General features: G+C 42.0%; 1 protein-coding gene across 3 annotated transcripts in view; it reads left to right on the top strand.

Annotated features, from left to right (window-relative positions):
* The window catches only part of LOC308312540 (glutamate receptor 2-like), a 62,402-nt gene that overhangs the window by 10,077 nt on the left and 27,528 nt on the right, over positions 1-24,797 (top strand). For all 3 annotated transcript variants that reach the window (XM_080759157.1, XM_080759158.1, XM_080759156.1), the window contains exons 2-4: positions 5,223-5,363; positions 23,873-24,112; positions 24,303-24,424. In XM_080759157.1, coding sequence (XP_080615283.1) covers positions 5,223-5,363; positions 23,873-24,112; positions 24,303-24,424 — 503 coding nt within the window. The remainder of the gene's footprint in view (positions 1-5,222; positions 5,364-23,872; positions 24,113-24,302; positions 24,425-24,797) is intronic.

The following is a 24,797-nucleotide window of genomic DNA, read 5'->3' as shown; positions in this document are numbered from 1 at the left end:
GTTTTCAACAAATATAAAGTAGACTAAATGTCAGGGGGGGGGGGAAGGGGGGGACTATAGAAGACATCCAGTAGAATTAAAAGACAGTCATCGTATGCTTGGTTGCACTCTGAATGGTTGCACAGAGTCCAACCAAGTGTAAAATCAAGCATTGAGACGTCATCAAGGCCCGTCAAAACACATTTTAGTTACTCACCTAGAGATCTCTTTAGTTGACAGAATTAACTGTAGACACTAACAACATGACTAAAATATAACTAAAACTAAACAGAAAACTAAATAAAACATTTAGTGCCTTGGTCTGGTCAAATTCCCATTGACGTGGATGGGATGACAGTTTTATTTTCTCCAGCCACAGGAAGGGAATCAGCGCCACCTGCTGGGCCATTAATTAGAATTGCAGGGTTTTCATAATTACTTCCGCGAAAAATAACGGAGAAACCTTGGCGCCTGATCACAACACGATGGACACACGCTGCTGCAGGCATGGGGTTGGATTGTACCATCCATGTGGACACTAGTTCCCACAGTAGGCTCTCCCCTGTGCCGAGTGCTGCCAGGCAGCAGGGAATTCAATAAAGACCTGTGTGCTGCTGGGCGGCGGGAGCCAGGAGAACCAAACACCTTGCTCACTGAACCGTGCTGCATGCTGGCTGACTGGCACAGAGAGAGGTGTTTATCCCACGCCCTCTGTTACTGTACAGCTTTCACTTACACTTCAGTGTACTGTACATACCCGCAGGTATGTCAGTTAGAGTGAGTGGGTTTCAACCCTTTTCACATCAAGGACCATTATTTATTCGGAATCTGAGCTATGGACCACGATTTGATGAGATTATAGACTCTCAGACCCGGATATGATTTTGTCCACAATTCCGTGCTGTGTTGATGTGGTACTGGTACCATAGGAGAGATATCAGGCAACCAATCAAAATAACACTTGTTGTACATTATCTAATAATGTCTAGACTTCTTGTTGTAAATTAAGTAATATACAATATCATCCTTTGCATTTCAGATTTAACCACTTAAGACCGATATCCATCTTCATAGCTGATCTACAAGCTCATAATGTTGCAATGCCAGCACATTGTGAGCCTGTATATCTCATTATGTATTCATTAGTGTAGTTTGTAATACATCAGGGAGTGGTTTTACGTGGTTACATCATGTTGGATGCTGTTTGATAAATATGTTGGCTGCTGTTTTGTATGAATTAATTAATTAATTGTTTTATAGCACCTTTCCAAACATAGTTACAAAGTGCTTTACAGACAATCATAAAGTACATCAAAGACAACAAAACATCAAGACATCAGAAACAATAAAACATGAAAAAGTACAAACAATTGATAAAACAACATTAGGAAAAACATACAAATGTGTTTTTAAAAGCGTTTTAAAAGATGACACTGACTCTGCTAGCCTAAGAGTCATTAAGGGCAGGGAGTTCCAGAGCAAAGGTGCCCGAGCCGCAAAGGCCCGGTCACCTCGAGTGACAAAGTGAACTAGGAGAGCCCGATTATGGGGTTCCAGCAAGTCTGCTACTGTATATAAATGGGAGCTAGACCATGTAGGGCTTTAAACGTAATCAATAAGATCTTAAAATCAATTCTGTAGCTCACAGGGAGCCAGTGAAGGGTAGCCAGAATGGGTGTGATATGCTCACGTTTCCTAGTGTTAGTGAGTAGGCAACTAGGCATGCACCATCTGGAGGCGGGATATGTTTTTTTTTGCTCATACCTGAGTATAGTCAGTGTAGTGGGTTACAGTAATCCTGAGTGATAGTTTGATGTTGGCTGCTGTTTTGATTGATTTGATGAGTGATGGTATTATGGGTACCAGCTGTGTCACTGGTCAGCTGACACAGCACTAGCATGTGTAGGTGCTTGTTGTGTATCTCATTGTCTGATGAAGAGCCGAGAGGCTCGAAACGTCAGGTCCACTATGGTGTAAGGAACCTTATTAGTTTTAAGCTTTGGAGCATTACTCAGTGTGCAGAATTTATTTATGTTCTACTAGAATTTTGCGGACACTCAATCCCAGAGTTACTTCTGGGATTGACTACTTAAATACAGACATTTAGAAGGAATAAGCGAAATCCAATTGCTCCCCTTCCTTGTTTGTGTCTTCTCCTGCCGAGAGAGAACAGATTGTGAATTTCTGAGAGCTGGTGACGTGTAAATAACATGCTGGCTGCTGTGTGATAAATAACATGCTGGCTGCTGTTTGATAAATAACATGCTGGCTGCTGTTTGATAAATAATATGCTGGCTGCTGTTTGATAAATAACATGCTGGCTGCTGTGTGATAAATAACATGCTGGCTGCTGTGTGATAAATAACATGCTGGCTGCTGTGTGATAAATAACATGCTGGCTGCTGTGTGATAAATAATATGCTGGCTGCTGTTTGATAAATAACATGCTGGCTGCTGTTTGATAAATAATATGCTGGCTGCTGTTTGATAAATAACATGTTGGCTACTGTTTGATAAATAACATGTTGGCTGCTGTTTGATAAATAACATGTTGGCTGCTGTTTGATAAACATGTTGGCTGCTGTTTGATAAACAACATGTTGGCTGCTGTTTGCTAAATAACATGTTGGCTGTTGTGTGATAAATAACATGCTGGCTGCTGTTTGATAAATAACATGCTGGCTGCTGTGCTGTGTGATAAACAACATGTTGGCTGCTGTCCATGGTCCTGACTCCTGATCAATGTGTGCTTACTGTTAGCAGAGAGGGAGCTGACACAGACTTAACCACAGATGAGCCTTTGTGTTGAAGGAGGCAAGAACAATGTTTTCGTTGGGGTCACGATCATTTGACACTGCAGCCCACTGTAAGCTGAGGTTATTATTATACTGTTGCAAGCTAGCTTGGTTTCACTTGTTTTACATGTCAGTCTTATAGGAGCAAACATCTCGTTTATTCACATCATGATCAAAGGATTCATCTCTGCCAGACAGAGATCCCGTTTTCATGCCTGTGTGTGTGTGTGTGTGTGTGTGTGTGTGTGTTTGCATGTTTGCGTGCGTGTGTGCGTGCGTGCGTGCGTAGGAGTAGAAGTACATATAGTACAAACACCTCAAGATTGTACTTAAGTACAGTACTTAAGTAAATCTACTTAGTTACTTTCCACCAGCGGCGGCCTGTTATTATGTTTTATGTCCCACCCGAGATATGAATCCTTGTCTCTCCGGGAGACCAATCATGTACCAGCTGGGATTCAGTGATTTATTTCTGGACTAATAACACTGTTTAAATGCAGATGAGCTGTTATTGTGTCACCTTGTCAGATCTTTTTTCCAAGAATATCATCCTGGGTAGCGATACCGTCACTGTAACAATTTCCATCCTTTCAACATCTAAAACCGTAGATGTTGAAGGGGTAGAGGTAGAGACGGCTGGACACTGATATGCTAATCTATTTAGATTATATTTATAGTATTTATAGACACAGTTCTACAGAGTTTATTTTTATTTTTGAGTGGTGCAACCACTCCTACAATCAGCAATGTCCGTGTACACCTATGTATGTATGTGGTCATGTACCCATGTGGTCATGAGCACCATATAGGGTACCAGTAGGGGGCGCCAGAAACAGAGAGAGGGATAATGCTGCAATGTAGCCTGCTAATGAGAGAGAGAGAGAGAGAGAGAGAGAGAGAGAGAGAGAGAGAGGACCACTCAGTTCACACAGGTGTGATTTTTATAAAACGGATAGTTGCAGTCTATCCGTGTAGTTCGTCATTTTAGGACCAAGGCATTGTAATAGTTTTGAGGACACAAAGACCAAATGCCAGGGCAGGAATATCTATGCATGCTATTATTATATATAGAGCATCACAGTCCCACCCCCTTTCATGATGAGAACAGGTCCGGAAGAGAATTCCCCATTCATTTCTCCCATAGACGTTTCAAAAAGTATTTATTTAAAGCGCAAATAACATGCATTTTAAAACTGCTTTTAATATTTAATAATCATATTGTCTATGTCCCTCAAAGTTATTTCTAATGGTTTGAGCCTCAATCACCACTCATATAACCAGGCCTTGTCAATTCTTTCTGGACTTTGAAAGCAGTTTTAGCTGCAGTACCACAATGTCCTGAGGTGGTAGGGGCGCTGATATGCAGATTATTTAATATTTGAGTCATTATAATACTCATGCTAGATAAAACCAGGCTTGTTTCCATTCCATGCCAGCTTGGAAAATCAACAATGGTGGACATTGTAAACAAAGTGGAAATGCAAATGTGCAACTGAAGACTGAAGAAGAGGAGGAATTATACAAAATCAAAATCAGTCGAGCTGTTTCTGAGAGCATTTTCCATTAAAACACCCATATGACATGAAGGCCTGATTGTTCAAAATTGGTTATTTGTGGGGATAGAAAACACACATGGGAGCCTGGTGTACACAGTGGCCAATTACATTTTTGGGGTCCTTGACATGAAATATTGAACACCACTGATATAGAAACATGACGTTTTTCAGAAAATTGTGAGGATTTAGAAGATTTTTTTTAATGTCAGCCCTAAATGGGTTAACTGAGCACATTTACTCAAGTAATGTCAGTGGCGTGCAGAGAGCCATGCGACGTCTGCACATGCAACCTTTTTGTGTTTTTATTTATTTATTTTGCCTATTGTATTTTCCTCAAATCTTCCCTTCTTTTTCCATCATTTGACCACCTGGAACCTGCAGTGGGTCCAGCCAAAACTTCAGAGCTACAGTTTGAGGACATTTTTATCTCTCTACCGCAGGCACCACTTTAGCCAGCCCAGGATAAGATAATTAACCAGAGTCCATCCACCTACTGTAATGCTGCGAAGGTCGGAAGACATTAACACACTTCCAAACAGTGTACATTGTTTAAGTCACAGGAGCATGGTTTTCATATTGTAAATATGAACGTCAGCCAAAATCGGAAAATAGCCGATCTACAAGCTCACAACGCATCACAGTGCAACTTGTGAGCTTGCAGATGTGCGTTTTCAACAACCAATTCAGCAACCAATCTTGACTGACTTGTCTTTTAGTTTCTAGTCCCTCCCTAGTTTCAGTCATCTTAGTTGTTATTTATTGTTGTTTTTATTTAGTTTCTTCAGTGAAAAAAATCTAGTTGTCGACGGACATTTTTCATCATAGTTTTAGTTTTCATAGACAAAATTAACACCGGTTTGTGTGTGTGTCTCTCTCTCTCTCTCTTGCTCAGGTGGTCTGTTTCCACGGGGTGCGGATCAGGAGTACAGTGCGTTCCGGGTGGCCATGGTTCAGTTCGGAACGGCAGACTTCAGACTGACGCCACACATAGATAACCTGGAGGTGGCCAACAGCTTCGCTGTCACCAACTGCTGTGAGTGTCTGTCTGTCTGTCTGTCTGTCTGTCTGTCTGTCTGTCTGTCTGTCTGTCTGTCTGTGTCTGTGTCTGTGTCTGTGTCTCTGTGTCTGTGTCCATTCACATGTCATAGCATGAGTTTTGAGTGTAAATGTAGCTCTGAGCAGCTTGTATATATAGTCCACCCATTTCTGGTGAAACAAGCACTCTGCTTGTTTGAGGCTCCGTGTCACTTTAGCTTTCTGTCTGTTGGTACACAGCTGGCAGGCAGCACTGTTTGATGAAAGTATGGCCATGATGGAATTTTATACGTTGGCATCAGCGTGTTTACTAAGCTCCTAGATCCATCATTGTCAACGATATGAAATGGCCGTAAGTCTTTGGCTGTATCATATATTCACCCATGCGTCTTGTCAGTTCTTCAGCTCTTGGGATGTTATGGGGAACTGTAGCTCTGGTCCATACAGTAGCCTTAAGGACTTCTCCTTAATGCTATGGTACTTTCAACTTCCTGCGCATGCATGAAAGACTGCAAGCCCCGGGTAACTAGGTTCATCATAGGGACCTCATCTGATGATCTAAAGCTCAAACCACACCAGTTGCAACTCCTTGCAACAAAACCGTTGCATTGGTGTGGTTGACCTTAAAACTGTTTTGTTGCAAGGAGTTGCAACTGGTGTGGTTTGCGCTTAAGGATTTACTCAGATAGGGGCCAAGCATCCAGCCCATTCGCTGCCGTGTCATTAGTCAGAAGGTTTCTCTAATCCTAACCTAAACATAACCGCAAGCACGGGAGCAGTGCATGTTTGCCAACCTTAATGCATGTTCGAACTAACGGGACTTGGTATCTATGGGCAGTTCCCGCCCATTCAAGACTTTATGTAATAAGTAAAACATTTTAGATCGCTCCGGGAGCTTACAGGCAGCTAGTATGGATGTGATATGGTTCCATGTCTTCGTATTAGTAAGCAGTCGAGCAGCAGAGTTCTGTATCAACTGCAGGACGCAGGATATGGTTGTCTTGCTAAGGCCAGAGTAGAGGGAGTTGCGGTAATCAAGGCACGATGGTATGAGTGCCTAAATAACCTTCTTGAGGTCAGGGGCTGAAAGAAATCACTTGATTTTTGCAATGTTGTGTAACAGGATTGTGAAATAGCCAGAAGTGACACACTTTTTTCCATATTTACTTACTTTTTAAGTCACAGAATTTTCATTTTCACTACGATCGCACCCTGGCTGTTTATAACGAGAGCGCCTTTTTCTTTTTACCTTTTAGATACAATTTATCTAATGTCTTTATTGTATAAATACTGAATCAAGCAATTTAGAAACTGTCTGCTGATAAAATAATCTAAACAAATGATCCAAAAAATGTCCTTATGTGGCTTTAAAAGAGGATGTGTGGATGGATCATCTGTCACTGTATCATTTTCAAGGCAGTCTATAATTAGTCGCAATAAGCTTCCCAGCCTCGTATTAATGTCACTCACTGCGGTTTGTGCTCACACCACTACGCTTTGCACGGCTATCTGTTTTGCTGTTCTAACCTTTTTATATAATATGCCTACTGGTCATTTAGAAAAAGTATGCCTATACGCACGCACGCACATAGTGAAACAAAAATCTTTCATTACAGTGGGAGTGTGACAGGTATTACAGTAAAGTGACATAATGTTCAAGTCATGGAACATTAACTCATAACAAAAGCGTTGCTGGTCGTGGTTACAAAATACATGCCTCGGGTGGTCCGCGATCCTTCCGAACGCCGGGATAATTATTGGCCCTTGAATAAGGCACCTCACAGAAAGGACCTTTTGGAGAAGGGTCTATTCAGACTGAAAAAATTCTGGCAGTAAATGAGTAAAAGTAAATATCTGGAAATAAGAAGTTTCTGCCCGACAACAACAATATGTCTAATACATACAGTACATGATGATCCAGGACGTTTGAAGACAGACTTTCTATCACCACATTTTTGGAACAGAGCATGTTGGATTTACCCAAGAGGACCACAATGGAAACAAGCCTAACAGCTTTCTTGTGAATTTATCCTTTTGAAATATATTTTCGATAAAGTATTCAATCAATCAATATTCAATATTTACACACTGATTTGCTAATCTTGGTTTCTGGAACAGTCCCACAAGAGATCATACTTCCCAAAAGTGTGTTTTCCATAATTAACAAATATTGTCAGGAACTGGTAATCCAATCTATTATCTATCATGTGTTATCTACTATGCTACCGTACTAGCTTGTGTTATTATTCAGCCCATACTGTACATTGACTACTCAACTACTAGCCACTATACTAGACAACATGATTCATTCAGCGTACATATTACATCGTACTATCTACTATCCCACTAGCAGCTAGTTGGCTAGGCGGATAGGCAGATTGTGGATCCATGACATTCTTTACATAACTAAAAGTATTTGGACAGATTTAACAGCAACCCAAAGGCTACTCTCTCACTTGCTCTCACTCTCTCCTCACCGTTATTAATACGAATAATGAAAAATCTAATGTTTGATAGGCTATACTCTGCCGTTTCTGAGCACGGGAACGATTACCATTTCTGATGCTTCTCAGCTTCGCAAAGTCATTGGTGCCCACTGCCTACTGCCTACAGGCACGCGCCTGATGTATAATCTGACCCAGACCGATCAATGTTTCAATCTCAAATTACGTTTGGAAGCTCAAAGCTGAGTATCTCAGCCAGGTCATCGTCATCCACAGTGCCATGTCAAATGTGAGTGTTGTGGTGAATATCAGATCTAAGCAGTGGAGATGTTGTGAATCAGCCTACATATAGTTGTACATCTTAATCTGAATAATGAGTTCTCTAAAATAGGAAGGAAATATCTGCTCTATCACTGCACTCAATTTCACAGCAGCTCAGCTTTTTTTCTTTTTTTTTACTCACTGTACCTTAAGATAGCAATGCGCCAGCAATGCACCAGAACACATCTCCTTGTAACCACTTGAACCTCAGCATTCCATATTCTTATAGGGGGAACATTAGCCAAAAAAAAACAGATCTACAAGCTCTGAGTCTAAGAGCTTGTAGATTGGCTATTTCTGGGGAAAAGTAGGCTACAGTTGCAACGCAAGTCCAGTCTAAGTCTAAGGTGGTCTTTACACGAGAACGGTGTTCATAGGAAACGGCGAAATAAAGTATCGTTTGCTGGGGTCCCTTTAGACGAGAACCGTGTTTTGGGGAGGTGAAATCGCAACAAAGTGAAACCACCTCCCAGAGTGGAAATCTTTGAGAACGCCGTTTCCTATGGTCTCCATATAAACAGGCAAAACGGTGAATCCGCAAAACTTATGACATCATGGCTCACAACGCATAATGTTTATTACATTAATGCAGAGCCATATATGATGGAGTTACAATGAACAACCCTTCCTCCTCACCTAAAAAGCGCCGCTCATCAGCTGGTGAATGTAAAACCATGATGTAAATGAAATGCCTTGTGATAGGTGGCAGGCAGCAGCGTTTATGTAGCCTCTAATGTATTATAAAATATATAACCATCCCATGGCACTGGCGCGATCTGCCTGCATGCCCTGTGCTGCCAGGCTGTCAGCCAGTGTCTGTCACTCGATGCGTAGTAGAAAGCAGGCAGCGAGCGACAGCCACAACCATGTTGTGTTCTGGAAGCAAAACCCTGATAGAGTTGCGTGAAGGGGGAGCTACCTTCATGGTTCTTCTTCTTGTACGTGGGTGACTGGTCTATATGGCAGCCCGTTACCGCCACCTAGCGACATTATAGCGTTTTCATAAAGTGTGCGTTCTCGTGTAAAGGGTCAATAAAAATGAGAACGCAACGGGACTTTGCCGTTTTATCTGGAGATGGTCGCCGTCTAAAAGAGGCGTTAAGACAATGGTTCTCAGCGTCTTCAGGTCCCCCCCCAAGAATCATATTTGAACTGGGGACCCTCCAAAATAATCACATTTGAACTGCAGACCTCGCACCCTCACAAGCTTTGCTTGACTTGGTCCCACAGATAAATATTGTGAAAATAGCAAAATAGGTCACATCATTATATACAAACCACATGCAACAAGTCTGTATAAAATGCTATCTATAGGTCTACAAAAGTGCTCTCTAAGCGTCTAGGGTAAGTGCTACAAGCTTACAGCACGTCACTGTGACGTTTTCTAAGCTTGTAGATCAACTACTTCCGCTGTTTTGTGGAAAAGAGAAATTATTTAATGTCTCAGTCATTTCTTTGTATTATGCAAGTCATCTGCCCTGCGCAATTTGTGATTACGAAGCCTAAAAGGCAAACAGAAATAGAAATTGTAACATTCCAATGTTCAATGCAAAAAAAACAATTAAATCGTTAATCACAATTATTTGTATGACAATTCATCGTCAACTTAAATAATGTAATCGTGACAGCCATAATGAGCACACATATATACGTACGTATACATTCAACGCTGGGTGTGAACATGACCGTGGTTGCTGGAAACTAGAAGTGACATTCGTGCCACTTTGTGCCTGGTGCAAGGAAAAAAGGCCCTGCCCTTGTTTCATACAATAACCGGGAGCCCGGGGGAACTTCTCTTACATTAGAACATCATCTTCATCAAGAGGGACAACCAACTTAATAGTTTATGAAGGTCGCTTGGCGCATTCAATAGACCAATATTGGATATGTGCAAAGCAGCAATATTGGAAAGGAATTGGGCCACTTCCTTCCTGTACAGTTCTTACCATATACTAATTCAAGGACCACTTCACCACTTTTCAACCTATCTTCATATAATTGGTCCTCACCAGGGCTTGACATTAACTTTTTGAGGCACTTGTCCTTTGGACAAGGACATTTCCCATTCACTTGTCCAGGCATAAAAGTTACTTGTCCGAAGCACGAGCACACACAAATACCTTTTAACACAACGCATGCCGCCAGCATATTTCAAAATATAGGCACTAGAGTGCCAGCAGATATGGCAGATGTTACGAGTGCAGTACTTAGTTTAGACATTAGTCATTAGTCATTGGTTAGACCAGGCATTAGTCCTACAACCTATCTCAAACCCTCACCCTAACCCTAACCTCCCACGGGGCAGCATACCTAAACCTAACCTTAACCCTCTCCCAACCCTTAACGCACCCCTCACCAACCTTAATCCGGTCGTCTTAACGCACCCCTCACCACTCTGAAAAGCCCCGCCTTCCGTTCCCCCCCAAAACGAGGAGGCATAATCTTCCATTCTTACCTCGCGCTGGTCACGCTTCACATACTTTTAGTCGACGGAAATAACACTGGCAGGTGAATAGTGATTGTATGACCAGAATCTGATCAAAGGCTTCAGTTTAGAGTTGTGAGGGACTCTTCAGCGTAGCTGCAATGATCGCACTGAGTGCGTCAATTATATCCTTCCTTAACTGCATGGGATCAGATAGTGAATATTACATTACTGGGATCAGGATGGGGGCAAAGAAACATGATCAGAACATTCCTGCCCCCAAGCAAATATAGTTTTGCATCAAGGGCACTCTGTCCTTCTTTACCTCATTATCTGCTAAATCTTATGTCACACTCCACTCTTCTTTAAACCAATGGTTCTCAAACCTTTTCATATCAAGGATCCCCAAATGAATGTAGCCTACAGTATGTATCTGGCCACGAACGCCGATCTGAAAAGATGGTGTGCCAGGATCCCCCGATACAAGAGTTTGGTTGTTTACTCATTCACTGCCATTGAGGAATATTATTTGATTTCAATCCGTCAAGACCAAGACGTGTTGTTGGGTTGGTTTTCAGTGGTTGATTGATTGACTTTATTAACTTAACAGTTTGCAAAAACAAGAACAGGAGAGTTCAGTAGTCTAACACATTAACTGCCAGGGATTCGTTCGTTCGTTCATTCCTCCACCACTGCTGGTGGATTTCAGTGAAGACCCGTCGGAGTCATGTGTTAATACAATAGATTATTTTGATCTACAATCTCACCATGTGTCACGTTAAACAGATTGTGATACCATTTTAACCTTTACATTTTTTTGTTTTTTATTTTATATATATATATAATATATATATATATAAAATAAAAAACAAAAAAATGTAAAGGTTAAAATGGTATCACATTGGACAATTTATATATTTATATATATATATATATATATTATATATATATATATATATAAATATATAAATTGTCCAATCTAATCTGTATGTTAGAGTATATGCAATATGTTAATACTCTATTGCGTCTCCCTGCTTTTCTATTGAGACATTTAGATCGTGTCAAAGGTCATGTCTCACATAGACACAGGATCTGACACAATTAGATGTATCCCCTGAGCAAGCAGGCAGGCTCTATTAGCTCAATGTTAACACTTGCCAGCAACTGGGTTCAAATCCGGGGTAAAAGAGGAACCTTACACACTGTAGTGCTGCTTAAAGTATCCCTGAGGGTCCATACTGTAGTGCTGCTTAAAGTATCCCTGAGGGTCCATACTGTAGTGCTGCTTAAAGTATCCCTGAGGGTCCATACTGTAGTGCTGCTTAAAGTATCCCTGAGGGTCCATACTGTAGTGCTGCTTAAAGTATCCCTGAGGGTCCATACTGTAGTGCTGCTTAAAGTATCCCTGAGGGTCCATACTGTAGTGCTGCTTAAAGTATCCCTGAGGGTCCATACTGTAGTGCTGCTTAAAGTATCCCTGAGGGTCCATACTGTAGTGCTGCTTTAAGTATCCCTGAGGGTCCATACTGTAGTGCTGCTTTAAGTATCCCTGAGGGTCCATACTGTAGTGCTGCTTTAAGTATCCCTGGGCGTCCCCGGACCATACTTGAAAACCACTATCTTACGAAAACGAAATAAAAACCAAGCTACGATGACTTAAACTAAGACTAAATATACATACAATTTGTCAAATCGTCAGCGTCAACAAATAAAAACTAGATCAAAATGTCTGACAGACTAGTGGACAAGAGATCAAGTATAAAAGACAAGTCATTGCATGCCTGGTTGCATGATGAAAATAGCAGATCAGCTATTTTCAGCATGCAACCAAGTGTAAAATCAGGCATTACAATGCCGTCAAGGCCTGCAAAAATGCATTTTTGTCGACAAAAAACAACTGTAGATTTTTAATCTAAATGAAATTAATTCCAAAGGCTATGACTAAAACTAAAATCAGAACACTGCTGTCTTACTGCTTGACCTTTTGTATGATTGCATTGCTCCTATTAGATTAAGAATATTGGACATATTTTGTTCCTTTCTTTCTCTATTCTTTAAACCTTGCCTCAAAGTGCAAATGATGCAGTTGTGCCACAATTTAAATAATATTGTCACACACTGTTGTACATCTGTAAACCTGCAATGTGACATTAAAAAATATGTCCCTATTGTGGACATGTCATTATTATATCTGAGTACTCTTATCCAGAGTGACCGGTAATCACATACATAGAATGAAGAGTGACCGGTAATCACATACATAGAATGAAGAGAGAGTCTCTATCCATAGTGACCGGTAATCACATACATAGAATGAAGAGAGCGTCTCTATCCATAGTGACCGGTAATCACATACATAGAATGAAGAGAGCGTCTCTATCCATAGTGACCGGTAATCACATACATAGAATGAAGAGAGCGTCTCTATCCATAGTGACCGGTAATCACATACATAGAATGAAGAGAGCGTCTCTATCCATAGTGACCGGTAATCACATACATAGAATGAAGAGAGCGTCTCTATCCATAGTGACCGGTAATCACATACATAGAATGAAGAGAGCGTCTCTATCCATAGTGACCGGTAATCACATACATAGAATGAAGAGAGCGTCTCTATCCATAGTGACCGGTAATCACATACATAGAATGAAGAGAGAAGAGTGACCGGTAATCACATACATAGAATGAAGAGAGAGTCTCTCTTCATTCTATGTGATTACCGGTCACTCTGGATAGAGTGATAGTCTAGTCACTAGCACCTCAAAATTGCATTTGTACCATTGTGGTAAAAAAAAGTCACACCCGTGTGAACTGAGTGGTGCAACTCCCCTCTCCCCCCCACCCCCTCCTCTCTCTCTCTCTCTCTCTCTCTCTCTCTCTCTCTCATTAGCAGGCAACAGTGCAGCACGTGCAGCACTATCTCTCTCTCTGTTTCTGGCACAACAGCGCCCCTACTGGTACTAATAGTCATACTGGTGCTCATTAACGTCACATAGGCGGACACATAGGTGCAGTGCCGGTTCTAGGCCTTTTGAGGCCCTAGGCAACATATTATACAGAGCCCAAAATGTTTAACAAATCACAAATGTTTATAAACAAATCACAAATGTTTATAAACAAATCACAAATGTTTATAAACAAATACCAAAATGTTTATAAACAAATCCCAAATCCCTTGGTCCTACCCCCCCGACCATGAGACTTACTACAGGTAAACTGGTAGTGGTCCTACCCCCCCCATGAGACTTACAAATCCCAAATGTTTATAAACAAATCCCAAATGTTTGTAAACAAATCCCAAATGTTTATAAACAAATCCCAAATGTTTATAAACAAATCCCAAAATGTTTATAAACAAATCACAAATGTTTATAAACAAATCACAAATGTTTATAAACAAATACCAAAATGTTTATAAACAAATCCCAAATCCCTTGGTCCTACCCCCCCGACCATGAGACTTACTACAGGTCAACTGGTAGTGGTCCTACCCCCCCCATGAGACTTACAAATCCCAAATGTTTATAAACAAATCCCAAATGTTTGTAAACAAATCCCAAATGTTTATAAACAAATCCCAAAATGTTTAAAAATAAATCACAAATGTTTATAAACAAATCACAAATGTTTATAAACAAATACCGAAATGTTTATAAACAAATCCCAAATCCCTTGGTCCTACCCCCCCGACCGATAGGTGAACCAACACATAGGTGAACATAGACATTGCTGTTCCTTGGAGTGGTTGCACCACTCAACAGCATGTTGACCCCCCCTCAAAAAATAAAATGCAATAAATGAAAAATAATCATGTGGGGATTCCGACCCACAGGTTGATAACCACTGGCCTAGATAGTACAGACAGACAGACAGACAGACAGACAGACAGACAGACTGAGGAGGTATAGGTGTACATATGCGTCATTGTGATGTCTTGTTACCTACAGTGAGTGCAGTGCAGTAGAGTCACTGCATCACACTCACAGCTAGAATCACAGTGGAAAAAAATCCCCCTGGAGGGCAGCCCAACACTGCCGTGTGTGTGTGTGTGTGTGTGTGTGTGTGTGTGTGTGTGTGTGTGTGTGTGTGTGTGTGTGTGTGTGTGTGTGTGTGTGTGTGTGTGTGTGTGCGCATGCGTACATGAATCATGCATATCGATGTAATGTGTGTGCATAATGTGCCTGTGAATATGAGTATGCATGGATGCTCTGTGCACACGTGTGTGTGTGTGTGTGTGTGTGTGTGTGCGTGTGTGTTGCGAGATGGGGGGGGGGGGGGGTCACGCATTGTGCTGGGGGGCACATGTAATTTGAAACAATGACATCTAGCCATATCTTATCTTGACACATTGATATTTGATGTTTCGATGTGCCATGCACTTGCATGCTTGTCTGCATGCACTTGTGTGCTGTGGGTGTGGGTGTGTGTGCGTGTGTGTGCGTTTTGCTTCCGATGGCGTGCACTGTAAAATCAGTTGTGTTCATTTATCAAAGTGTGCAATCCTCTATGCATGCGTTCATGCATATAGAGGATTGCATATACTGTAGGTGGGTGTATAGGTGGGTGGCAGTGTGGCCGGATGTGACACACGTGACCCACTATTCAAGGATCGCAACAGAAGAAAGCTCTGCAGTACGCCTGGGCACTTCACAGAGGATTTATCCAAACCGACAATGTGTACTATTAACTCCTATAGCATTTAAAATGTATAGGCATTTAGCAGAGACTTACAATAGGCAGGGCAAACACAGAAAGATAGCATTGCTCAAATTCTTGTAGCTTTCACATCCATGCATGCTGCAAAGGTTAAATGTATAGATTTTGGTATCCTAGTTTCTATATACAGATTATATATATTTTTATATCAAACTGTTGCTGACTGATCTATAGGTTATCTGTGATCCTAGATTGATGAGGCACTACACTGTCTGATGTACAGTATGTGTTTACCTTGCTTACTGTAAATAACAAAATTCTAAAATTATATTAAAGAATGATTACTATATGCCAGGATATCCCCCCGTTCAAATCTTATTTTGAAGATCCAAAACACCACGACCGGATCCGGATGTTGACTGAATGGTGTGTGTGTTGTCGGATTAGGTGTTGATCTCTCAATAGCTGATGAGAAGTACAGGCCAGCGCCATTACAGCGACCGCTATGCTCTGTGCAATAAGCGTTGTTTTGACCAGAAATTAGGTCTGGGACGGGGATTTAGATAAAAAGCGACGCACACGCACGGGTGCATGCGCAAATCAAGATGGTGGAATCTGTTCTGGAGAGATTTCTTCCAACCTAGCCTGAAAGAGCCCTATGCTTTTCTGGGCATAGAGAGGCGGAACAAACTAGCAGTGGAAACCGACACCGACTTCCTATTGGTTCAACCCCAGTAGAACGCCGCCACATTTGACTGCACTGTGTGCACTGCCATTGGTTAGCGAAATACAAGGTTCACTCCCACTTATATGCTTTTTCTGGCTCGTTCGCCCAGGGTTTATTATTATTATTATTTTTTCCTTTGAATAACTTTCAGCCTGATTGAAGGAAACTGATAACCCAACTAGAAATTTTATTTTCTGGTTATTATAGAGCTGGAGACAGTGGAGAGCTATTTTGTAGAATGTTTGCCTTTATGTCCAGAATCAGTATGCTACTGTTCATCATGTGGCTATAAGTATATGATACGGCAAAAAAATGTTTATTGTGTGTGTGTGTGTGTGTGTGTGTGTGTGTGTGTGTGTGTGTGTGTGTGTGTGTGTGTGTGTGTGTGTGTGTGTGTGTGTGTGTGTGTGTGTGTGTGTGTGTGTGTGTGTGTGTGTGTGTGTGTGTGTGTTGTGCGTGTGTCTCAGGGTGGGGGCAGGGTGCCCAGTCAGCCGTTCTGCGCCGTCGGCTTTTTCCCTTTTTCTTCGCTGCAGCATCGCTCGGCCCTGCCCTACATACACACACACACACACACACACACACACACACACACACACACACTGCAAGCAGCCTGGGAGTCGATGTCCCATCTTCCCTTTCAGAGTGGCTGGCTGTGATGAATGTCATGTCATTGTCTTGGACAATTCACCCAAAAACATCATTCCTGCTTTCTTGAGGTTTCTGAGTGGTGCTAGCCACTCCTATGCGGAGCTATGTGTGTATGTATGTATGTATGCATGTGTACGTACGTACGTGTCCGGTAGAGCGTGCGCGCGCGCACACACACACACACACACACATGGGCCTATTGCTACGAGGAGGCCGACTTTTGCAAAACACATTTTTTGACAGTATACTTCCTACAGATTTTCTACAGACATCACGCCATCACGTCATTGAAATAAACAAGTCTGTCAGATTTTTCATATTCCATGACAATGGAACACTTTAATGACACACAAAAATCATCCCCTTCCCTAGCTCTGGTCCATAGCCTTCTACTGCTTCTATGATTCTGCCCTGCAGTATAAGGCTATGGGACTTTCGGTTTTAAATCTCAAATCGAAATCAGACCAGCCTCTCCTCTTTAGCGTTTTTGCTACTCACCAAAACAAAGGCGGGTTGTGTCATTAGAAAGCCTACTTTCCTTAGTGGACGCACTCTGAGCCCCCCACCACACGTATAAACGGAAAAGGAAAGTAGGCTTTCTAATGACACAACCCGCCTTTGTTTTGGTGAGTAGCAAAAATGTTCTTTTTATTTACGCTAAAGAGGAGAGGCTGGTCTGATTTCGATTTGAGATTTAAAACCGAAAGTCCCATAGCCTTATACTGCAGGGCAGAATCGTAGAAGCAGTAGAAGGCTATGGACCATAGCTACCCCTCCCCTAACGTCCCTCCCCATTATCATACAATACCAGCTGTGGACGCCTTCATTTCCCTTCATCAGCCACTATATTATTTGTGCTGGTGTGTTTCCTTGCAGAAATACTTTTGGTTTTGGTTCCACTGTTTATGTTGTTGACATTTCTACTGTTTATGTTGACATTAATCCCTTGCCGGGACATGTTTTTCTATGAGGGGAGGGGGGAGAGCTCAGCCAGAGCCTGATCTTCACAGTGGTTGTGCACTGAGTTGATTGATTGGGCCATAAAAGTGTCAAACTTGTTCTCTGCTCGTTAGTGTTCTCTCTAATCAATTAAAGCATGAAAGACTACCTGTCTGATGCCTGTCAGAGGGAGGAGGGGGAGGGGGTGTGTTTTCACTTTAACTCAGAGTGCCTGGATTTCCTCTTTCTCCTATGCCCAGCTTTGTCTGTTTGTGTGTACCCCATACCGATGATTTGATTGGCTGAGCGAAGTACACGTTGAGGGTAAAAATCACACCCGTGTGAAGTGAGGGGCGCTCTCATAATGGTATATGTTCATAACGTAACATGTCGATTTGCTCGTCCACATATGACGTAAATTCTCCATTCATTGTCAACGGGAATTTAAAGGTATAGTAAGTGATTTCACTTAATTCAAATATCACTTATTTTTTTGTTTTGTTGTGATAATCCTCCCTACTATAGAGTGTGCTGACCATATAATGAGTTCCTCCCTGTCCCCAGTTAACCCCTGGGGGTCAAAAAACCTTAGGTTTCGTTTTTGGTTCTCTATCCTGATTGGATGAAAGGCTGGGTCCCAAGGCAAAAACGAAACCTAAGGTTTTTTGAGAGAAATCACTTACTCTACCTTTAATGTTTGTGTAACACAAAAATCTACACGAATAGAATCAATATAGGAGGGGCTAGTGCCCCCCTCAAAAGTGAAGACAGAAAAGTGAGGGCGCACAACCACACATTTGTGATTGGCCGGAATGAGATGATGATGTACTGTATGATGATAATCATCATCCTCCGACTGTCGTCCAGATCCTAGATGCCACGTCTTTCCATTGGGTCCTGTCAGCCATCGCTGCTCCCAGTTCTCGGAATGTCAGTCCAGTGTCCCTGGAGATTGTGTCAGGATATGTATTATGTATGAGGGGGATATGTATGAGGTTGTGGCGGATATATGGGGGAGGCGGTGGTTCAGTGGTAAAGAGGCCAGATGGTAACTGCAAGGTTCCCAGTTCGAACCCGGGCTCCCCCAGAGTTAGTGTCGAAGTGTCCTTGAGCAGACACCTCTAATTGCTCCTGATGTGCTGGTTGGAGCCTTGCATGGTTTCCATGAATGTGTGTGTGAGTGGGTGAATGTAATGCACAATCTATGTAAAGCGCCTTGGATAAATGCACTATATAAATGCACCATTTACCATTCATGATAGCGGCGCTGGCGCTACATAGGCTACAGTAAGACATAAGACAAATACACTTGGAATGGGAAATAGAGGGAAAATGGAATTGGTAGGGTTTTTCTTTCTACCGACAGTGTGTACTGTAATATTTTGAGTGTGAGAGTGAGTAAACTACCTCGACGCACCCAAGGTCTCCTGTCTCACTGTTTCCTTACTCCACAGTATATAACTTTGTAATGCTACTGACGTTTGTGCACAACAATCTTGAAAACAAAGACATTGTGGGTTCGAGCTGACAGGCCCTTCTAAATGTCGATCAAGTCACCTTAATTCAAGTGGCAACATTTTAATTAAATACATTTTTTAGGGGCATGTAATGTGATCTACCTGCACAGCGTTTGTGATCTACTGGCAGATCACCCCTGGTCTGGATGATAGGGGGAGCCGCCATAGCAGGATATCTGATATTTACTTCGCTCTATGACGTTCTACGGTTGTTGCTATTGGTGGCAGTTCACCATAGATCTGCTCTTTGTTTGGATGGGTTTTCCAGGAGAGGTTTTTAACACACATGAGGATATGATGTAAGAGCGCCCCTCACTTCACACTGGTGTGATTTATTTTTAATCTAATGTGTGAGGGTTATTGTGCCGGCGTGATTTGATGATAATGTTAACAGTGTTGAAGCCAATATGCTGTACAATGGATTCACAATTGTTTTGTGGCTCAGTATTGATCTATAGTGGGATACAGAATGATTGTATACAGCAGAGTGTTTCCATGCAGTGAGCCAACATGCACAATAGCAGCACCCTGACTCTGTTTGACCAGAATGGATCAGAGCCTTAATTGGTATCATCGGTGACAGCCCTATGAATGGAGTGACGGAGTGACGTGTGTGGTGACCAAACGTCTTAGCTGTTGTAAAGAGGTAAAAGCAGCGTGCGTGTGTGTGTGTGTGTGTGTGTCCAACACGTCCTGGTAGCTGTTGTATAGAGGTAAAACTGTGTAAACCACAAGGCCTCGTGGGACTGATTGTTTCTGCTTCTGGCAGCCTGCAAGAAACATGATGCTGATCCACTGCTGCAGTTGGCAGCGGTCGGAAAGTAACCAAATACATTTACTCATGTATACTGTAGTAAAGTAACCAGATACTTTTACTCATGTATACTGTAGTAAAGTAACCAGATACTTTTACTCATGTATACTGTAGTAAAGTAACCAGATACTTTTACTCATGTATACTGTAGTAAAGTAACCAAATACTTTTACTCATGTATACTGTAGTAAAGTAACCAAATACATTTACTCATGTATACTGTAGTAAAGTAACCAGATACTTTTACTCATGTATACTGTAGTAAAGTAACCAGATACATTTACTCATGTATACTGTAGTAAAGCAGCAGCACTACTGTACTGTGTGAGTGTGTGTAACCTTTTTATGTACAGTATGCAATGGAATTTTGTATACAACAATAGACTATAACGTTTTACAATCTGTATGTCAGAGTATGTTAATACGATGCAACTTATAAAATGTATACGGTAGAGTATGTTAAAGATGGAGTGCCATCACTTTAGCATTTTTTCCAGTTTTTCCATGTTTTTATGAGGTGACTATAGTATTTAATTAGACCCCTTGGTGTGGTTGTTATGTGCAATGATGTCTTCCCTTTGTGGTTTCTTCCTGGAGGCTGAAACCTTGACAATCAAACGTGCCAATGAAAAAAACTGTGAAAACAATATCATCCCCTCCCCTAACCTCAGTTCAGGTGGATCACCACCCATCACCATGTCCACATACAAAATTACATTTTAACAAATACTGTACACTTTTTTGAAAAATATCTTCCTCCTTATATTATAATAATACCTGGTGATCATGTTTTAGGGTGGAACAATCTTTAACCAATTTACTGCCAGAATTCTTTCAGTCTGTAGTCCCTTCCCTGCCAAAGGCCCATTCAGTGCCTTATTCAAGGGGCAAAAATTACCCCGGGTCTTAATTCAATAGAACTTATGCTGAAAGAAATACCTGAAAACGGGACTGGAATGGGTGACCAACAACAACAAATTAGTACTGAACATTCAGGGGAAATGTTGAATAATGTAGAGATTGAGCAGGTGGAGGAATCAAAGTTAACTGACTCCGCCAGATGGTGTTGGTATTGATTCACAAGTTCACAACACAGCTTCCATCTGGAAACGCTCAGGGGTTGGCGGTGTACCGTCCCGGCCTGGGGCTGACCAATCAGCGGCAGCTACGGGCGGGATCTTCCAATCACCTTCCAAGTAGCTTGGAAATAAGGGACGGCCTTCTTCAGTGATTGGGCTACAGTGATCCCAGATAGAAGTTGGTTGTGAAACAAACGTGAAGCAAGCGTGTTCCATCTTGCGGAGTGAGGTTAGAATCAAAGCTCTTCTGTTGAGACATTTAGATCTTGCGAAAGGTCATGTCTCACCTAGACACAGGTTCTGACACAGATTTTGAGCTGATGGTCAAGATTCAATTTATCCCCTGAGCAAGCAGGCAGACTCTATTATGTCAATGGTAAAAATTTCACCACTTGCGCAGGAAACCGGGTTCAAATCTCTTCAAAGTAGAAGAGGAAAGTTACTTTTGCTATTTTTATTAAATTTTTAATTTTCAGTTTTGGACACCTGACCGAGTGAGACGATAAGCTTATTAAAAATGAGGCTAAAATATGAATCATTCATTTGATCATGCAAGAGAGCAGTGGTGGAAAAAAGTATTCAGATTATTTACTATAGTAAAAGTATCAATACTGTGTAGTAAGTAAAAGTCCGGAATTCAAAATGTCTTGAGTAAAAGTACAAAAGTATTGGTATAAAAATGTACGTAAGACAATGTATGCCAAGTGCCAACCTCGAGAAATCTTGTGTTTAGGTATTAAACTCTCCTGTGCCAAACACGAGAACACGAGAAATGTTAAAAGAGTATTAACCGTATTTACTGTATTTTAGCTTTCCGTCACTAGGCTTCCATGGTGTGACGTCATTGAAATCCAAAAACTCCATCCATGCACACGCAATCTTTTAGTGGCTATAGAGAGGCTCCGATTGAGGTGATATGGGGTGAGGGACGATGTTAGGAGCTTAATCAAATTGATCGTGTCCTCCTGGTTAGCATATAACGCTAGACTTACATATAACGCTAGACTAGGGTCTGACTCAAACATGACTAACTGATTACTACTTCCGGTTCACAGTGGCAAATCACAGGGTCTGTTTCGTGCATTTGTTGGCACTGGCTCCAGACTCCAGGCACCAGCGGCAAGCTCACAATGTGACACATTGTGAGCTTGTGATTGTCTAAGGCAGGGGTCAGGCAACAGGTGGCTCTTAAGCACACCCCTAGTGGCTCCCTGTAGCATTAAAAAGAATCGATGAAAATGTATAATGTTTATTTTTTCACATTACTATTTTTCATTTATGGTTTCTGTAGGAGGCCAAACTTGACAAACATTCTTAATATTTATTCTACACATTTTTACAAAATTGGAAAACGTAAGTTTCAACACACTAAAATTTGCGTCATAGCAGGCGACACACTCTGTGCCACGCCAGCCAGGTGTCTATTATAAACAAACCGGTTGTCCGTTTGGTGTGAGAGGCTGCTGCCTGCTACGCTACTATGGCTTCTACAGGGAGAAAAAGAAAGACAGAGGATTTAACAGTTCGTGGACAGAGGCTTTTGCCTTCACAGTGCCTGTATTTCTAATCTGCAGTGAGAAGCTATCAAACAACATAAAAAGTAACGTTGAAAGACATTTCCAGGGAAAGCATGCTACATTCTCCTAGTTTCGTTGCAACCCGGGAGATAATAAAGCCTGGCAAGCTGCATTATAATGCGTACATTTTCTTTGTGGCTCCAGATAGATTTTGATTTATTGTTTTTGTCGAAAATGGTGGCGTGACTGAGCGACGGACAGGTTATGCAGGTTTTCAATCTTAGTAATCTGTGACCTATACTGACGCAATAATATTCACAATATACAAAGTAACTAGCAACACAGTTTTCAAATAATTGCACTGAAGTAAAAGTATAATATGTGCCTCTGAGATAGAAGTAAAAAGTACTGCATATATTGGAAATACTGCAGTACTTGAGTAAATGCACACCACTGCAAGAGAGCAACACTTCACAGCACCAGTAACTGTATTCACACAGAGAGAGAGAGAGAGAGAGAGAGAACAAGACTTCTGCAGGTTTTAGAAAAAAAGGTTTTACTGCAATGTGATATCTTATTTAAAATTCAAATGTTCAAATGGACCGAACCTACGTATTTATTTGAGCTGTGTGTGTGTGTGTGTGTGTGTGTGTGTGTGTGTGTGTGTGTGTGTGTGTGTGTGTGTGTGTGTGTGTGTGTGTGTGTGTGTGTGTGTGTGTGTGTGTGTGTGTGTGTGTGTGTGCGCGCATGTGTGTTGAGGGAGACATTATGAAGCAGGATGTTTCATTCCTTTATTCCTTCAGAGAACAAAGAATCAGGCCAGCAAAGTAGGACAACTAAATATACACACTTACGTCCTCGCGTGCACACGCACACACACACACACACACACACACACACACGCACACGCACACAAACAGTTCCTTTCTTAAGTATTTTGAGTGTGTGACTTTGATGTGACTCTTTTAGTCATCTTGGTGCTCCACAGAGACATGCAGTGATGAGCAGGTGAGGTTCATCACGCAGGACAGTGCCTTGCTCAAGGGCACCTTGCCTGGTCCTGTTCAAGTACAGGTTTTGGCTTGTGCATGGGATCCAACCAGAGACCTCCCATGGGATGGTATCTGTAACAACCAAACGGAGACCTCCCAGTTATGGGATGGTCTCTATAACAACCAACTGAAGACCTCCCAGTTATGGGATGGTCTCCCTAACTGAAGACCTCCCAGTTATTGGATGGTCTCTATAACAACCAACAGCGACCACCCAGTTACAAGGTGACCACCCAGTTACAAGCGCGTGCGAAGTAGTGTTAGCAACAGTTAATCAATTTTAGTGTAAAGGATTGGTTTGACTGCATTCATCTTTTGGCCATATTTGATCCTTTGCTGAAACAAGTCCTCTCCTCTCCTCACAGTTTGTTCACAGTTCTCCCGCGGGGTGTACGCCATCTTTGGCTTCTACGACAAGAAATCGGTAAACACCATCACGTCCTTCTGCGAGACGCTGCATGTGTCCTTCATCACCCCGTCCTTCCCTGCCGAGGGCATGAACCAGTTTGTTCTGCAGATGAGGCCCGACATCAAGGGCCCCCTGGTGTCCCTGGTGGAGTACTACAAGTGGGAGAAGTTTGCCTATCTGTACGACAGCGACAGAGGTAACATACAGTCAATGGTGGAAAATGTACTCCGTTGTTTTACTTAAGTAAAAGTATCAATACTGCAATGTAGAACTATACTCTGTTACAAGTGAAGGTATCAAAATGTACGTACTTAAAGTATCAAAACTTGTGTGTGTGTGTGTGTGTGTGTTTGTGTGTTTGTGTGCTTGTGTGTGTGCGTGCGCAGGTCTGTCCACACTGCAGGTCATCCTAGACACAGCAGCAGAGAAGAAATGGGTGGTCACTGCCATTAACGTGGGAAACCTGAAAGATGAGAGGAAGGATGAGGCCTACCGCTCTCTGTTCCAGGTACACATGCACGCACGCACACACACACACACACACACACACACACACACACACACACACACACACACACAAACACAAACACACACAACTTGCAACTAAGCCTCTCGTGGTCCAAGACCGCTTCAGACAGCCTGTCATTTGAACCACTTAAGCCCTCTGGTGTGTGAGAAATGGACATAAAGGCATAGTTCACAGCCAGATTGAAGAATCTTGCTTCACACTTGTTTCACAATCTACTTACATGATCTGTAGCCCAATCGCTGAAGAAGGCCGTCCCTTTTTCCAAGCTACTTGTCAGGTGATTGGTTGGGACGATAGACTGTCAATCATATTGACGTGTGTGTGCATGATTAACAGTAGCCCCGCCAGCAGG

This window comes from Protomyctophum bolini (assembly GCF_963924005.1).
Source record: "Protomyctophum bolini genome assembly, chromosome: 3".
Lineage (NCBI taxonomy): Eukaryota > Metazoa > Chordata > Actinopteri > Myctophiformes > Myctophidae > Protomyctophum > Protomyctophum bolini.
This window is presented reverse-complemented; position numbering and strand designations above follow the sequence as displayed.